At 33.5% G+C, this 4154-nt stretch overlaps 1 protein-coding gene across 1 annotated transcript; it reads right to left on the bottom strand.

The window, feature by feature from the left end:
- Window positions 1–1550: 1550 nt before the first annotated feature.
- LOC147548971 (signaling peptide TAXIMIN 1-like) lies at window positions 1551–2210 on the bottom strand. The gene is made up of 2 exons (XM_086671782.1): window positions 1970–2210; window positions 1551–1862 (listed from the first exon to the last, which is right to left on the bottom strand). The coding sequence occupies exons 1-2, from the start codon at window positions 2077–2079 to the stop codon at window positions 1739–1741; spliced, it is 234 nt and encodes a 77-aa protein (XP_086527908.1). The 5' UTR covers window positions 2080–2210; the 3' UTR covers window positions 1551–1738.
- Window positions 2211–4154: the final 1944 nt, after the last annotated feature.

Below are 4154 nucleotides of genomic sequence, written 5' to 3'. Positions count from 1 at the left end.
TCATTTAGTTTGTCTAGTTTGAATGATGTCGTAATCCCGTTGGAACTATAACAATATGCGTCACCATTTTCATTTATTCTTAATATAAAAGGTAATTTTTCTTGAACATCAATTTTCAGCCGGGACCCAAATCCTCACTACACCAGTACACCTCTACCAATGGCAGAGCCAATATTAATAAAGAGTTAATTCCTATATGGCCCCCTACTTTGTGACCAGCTTCCTTTATGGCTCCATTTTTTTCGTAAATTCAAATATGACTCCCTTTTTTGATGTAATTGTCCTAACTACCCTTCCTTTAAATCTTTTTTCAAAATTAAAAATAAAAATAAAATTATAATTCCACCTCATTTTCTCTCCACCACACATCTCTCTCCATGTCAACTCTCTCTCTCCACATCACCTCTCTCTCTCCACATCACCTCTCTCTCTCTCCAACTCACCCCTCTCTCTCTCCAACTCACCTTCATCTTCTCCGATTGAAGTCGCCGGCCGGAGATTTTTCCGGCCGGCGACTTCCCAAAAAAAAAAAAAAAAAAAAAATTTCTCTCATCTCTCTCTCTCTCTAAAAATCCGGCGAAGGGGGTTTCCCTTCGCCGGAGCCGTGAACAGACCAGATCTTTTTTTTTTTTTTTTTGGGAAGTCGCCGGCCGGAACAGACCTTCAAGTCACAAGTTCGATACTCATCATCATCAGTTTTTTATTTATTTTTTCACCTAATTATTATCCCCACACAATTAGTGTCACTACCAATCATACGAATAACAAATTAGATTTAGTTTATTTTATATAATTCAATACTATTGATTATAAAATTCAAAGTTTAATAGTTATCGTTTGAACTCTCTATTAGTTTTAGTAATAGTCATTTTCAAAGTGAAAAACATTTAAATTACTTTCACAGAAAGAACGTACTCCGAGGCGGATTTTGCATATAACGGGAGTAAAGAATACACAACAGAAATGTTCATCTCATCCACAAATAAAAATGATTTTGACTTTGAGCGTTTTGAAATTTTGCTAACTACGTTACGTATAATTTTACGCTTGACATTATAGGCACAGGGGCCCAAACTAAAATTCGCAGCGGGCCCCCAATTTCTCGGCCACGCCACTGGCCTCCCATGTACATCCTTTAAGATAGTTACTGTTCAAAGTAGGTAGCAAAATCATAGTTTATCTTCAGAATTCAGAAAGAAACTCGAGATGAATTATCCGCCACTGTTCCCAAACCATCTACTTACATGTAAATTGCTCCATGTTTTACCCGATAATTGGAAAATCATCTGGAGTTTCTTTCTAAATTCTGAAGATAATTCATAATTATGATTCTTATCATGATTCAGTATGTGGGAAGGCATCTTTCTTTCTTCAAGTGGAGTAAGGAATTTTTAATGATTTCTCTTTTTTGGTCAAGAACAACAACCAACTTCCCTGTTCTTTTAGTCTTGTTCCTAAATTCTTCCTACTTCTAGTTTTAACAAAAAAAAAAATGTTAGTTTTTTTTTTTAATTCGAATCAAAACATCAACAAGAACTGAGGAAGAACAATTTCATCATGAAGTACTGAAATTTATTGAATTTAAACAGAAAAAGTAAGAGATGATCGTCTCCTAATCAAACACAATATGAAATTGTAAAATACACAAATCAAGATTCAAACCCATAAATAAATTTTCAATTTTTACAGAAGAAACACCCAATATATCTCTGAATCTGTAAATACAGATTTAGAATTTTTAACAAGGGATTTTAGAAGTGAACCACTCCATGACATGAAACGGAGCTTTAATCAATTCCAATGCCAATTCTACTATGATTGTCACGCATAAACAACATGGGCATATGCAGGTCAATAATAATCTGTAAAAACAATAAAAAAAAAAACCCCAAATTCAGAAACACTTCAGAGAGTAAAAGATGATAGATATATATAGAGAGAGAAGAGAGAAGTAATTGTTAAGGCTTACCCGACAATCCAGATAACAACACCAACAATGGAAATAAGAAGAGATACAAAGGCAAAAGGGAGACCTAGTAGAAAACCCAAAGGTCTACAATCACCATCACAACAACACATCTTTAATTTTGTTTGATCAGTTTCAATGGATGTAGATACAGAGTTTTTCTCTCTCTACTAGCCGCTTCTCTGTTTCTTTCTCTCTCAAGAAGTTTAGAATAAAGACACTGTTTTGGACTTATTTTGGGTGATGAGAGTTATGAGTTCACCTAATATGGACAGCGATATACAGGTAGGATTAGGAAAAGAAGAAATCTGGGTTTAGAACCCTATCTTTGACTAACACGGTAACACCAAAGTGGATATTTCGTAGGAAGCCGGATGGGAAAATGTATGATAATTGTCCACAAAAATTGTGGAAAAGAAAAATATAGGTGGTAAATATTTATCTAAGAGAGTCCTAATCCAATTAGGATACAATGTCAAGTCATGGATAGAATAATTTTCTTATCAAAAAAAAAAAAGTCATGGATAGAATAGTATCATTATAAAAAGATGAAAGACCTTGCCTGGAACTAACCTCGTTAGTCTTGACGGATTTTCTTGTTGTATCCTAATCGAATTAAAGATTCTGTCGTGTTAAATATATCTAGTAATATAAATGTATATTGATCTTACTCTATTGGTAATTGTGATAGTCCTACGTGACACGAGAATTTTCAGAATCTGCACTATAGGTGAATGCACAAACTTAATAAGTGGTGATGTCTTCTGAATGAACTCATAGATTTTCGCCAAATACAAAGATCCCATGGGCTAGATTTGAAGTTGCCCATGAACGGATTAACCCGTTGTGCACAGTACCAAGACTCTAGTAGGTCGGGGTAGGACAATAACGTTTCTGAGATGTCTTAAGATCTTAGATTCACATCTATGAAAAAACAATGACACCTGCGTCTTATTTTTTTTTCTCTCATTGTTAGTTAGAAATAAAAGTTTATTTGGGTGCAAATATCGCCACTAGGATTCTATATAAGAATAAAACGAGCAACTTGTATAATTTTACAAGTAACATGGATTTTGGTGATATCAACATCACAAGAGTCAAACATCTAACATATTTAATTGAGATATTTAGCATTAGAATCAAAGAAAAGTACCGACATTTGAGTCAATAGTTAGTCTGTATACGGTATGGAACAAACTAACTTTTGATCCATTTGGCTAGAGACGGTCGTTAACAACCGTGAGTTTGTGACACAAATGTCAATTAGAAGTCAGAGGGTCACTTTGAGCGTTATAAAAGAGAGATTAACTCAAAATTTCATGAACCAACCCAGATGCCTTTTCTTTTATAAGATTTCTTTGGATATCATTTAACAAGTAATAGGATTTACAAGAGTTTTGTTCACATAATAAGAACACAAAAAAGGCGGGTTGTAGTCCCAACACTGAAATAAGTTTTGTGGTCGGCTAATCTAACTAAGACATCAACTACCCTGTTATTATTTGGGTCCGTGGGTATATTGCCCAAAATAATGTTCAAAAAGGATTTAGGATCCAATCTTCCCAAAAAATGGATTTTTAGTTCTTTTGTTTTTGGGACTAAAAACCCTTAATATATATTACATAATTCCTTCCATGTCCCAGTCGTTTTTCGCGGGATTTTAATATGTGGGGCCGGGCAAAATTTTCAAACGGTTTAATGTACCTTGATTTTAGGATAAATTTAGGAAAAAATGGATAGATTCTCACGAAATTTTCTCTCTCTTCTATAATCTGTTTAGAAACAAAATTCAAACTTTTGCAAATCAATTTTCTCTCTCTTCTTTACAAATTTAATATGGAGATTTATTAGCCAAAAATATGGAGATTTATTAGCAACAAATCATAATTTCTCTCTCCTCTAAACAGATTTGGAAATCAAATTTTCTCTTTCCTATTATCCGAATCAATGAGAAACCAAAATCCTAACCAAAACCAATACGTCATCACCACGGATATTTCCAAATCAATTTTCTCTCTCTTCTTTACAGATTTGGAAACCAAATCAATTTTCTCTATCTTATTATGTAAATTTTTTTTCGATTCAAAACAATTTTCTCTCACTTAACTTTCAGATTTGGAAATAGTATATAATTTAGGATCAATTTAGCGTGATTTGGGGGTTAATATACAAAACATATATGTCACTT

Source organism: Eschscholzia californica, unplaced genomic scaffold (assembly GCF_041429995.1).
Source record: "Eschscholzia californica isolate CP2 unplaced genomic scaffold, dmEscCali1.0.p SCAF_3, whole genome shotgun sequence".
Classification (NCBI taxonomy): Eukaryota; Viridiplantae; Streptophyta; class Magnoliopsida; order Ranunculales; family Papaveraceae; genus Eschscholzia; species Eschscholzia californica.
The sequence above is the reverse complement of the archived record's forward strand: the minus strand, read 5'-3'. Positions and strand labels throughout refer to the sequence as shown.

Bases quoted from the DNA above. Each gene is read 5' to 3' on its own strand.
- LOC147548971 (XM_086671782.1), bottom strand. From the start codon at position 2,079: ATGTGTTGTTGTGATGGTGATTGTAGACCTTTGGGTTTTCTACTAGGT. The intron at 1,863-1,969 runs GTAAGCCTTAAC...TTGTTTTTACAG, and splicing joins GTTGTTATCTGGATTGTCGG to ATTATTATTGACCTGCATAT.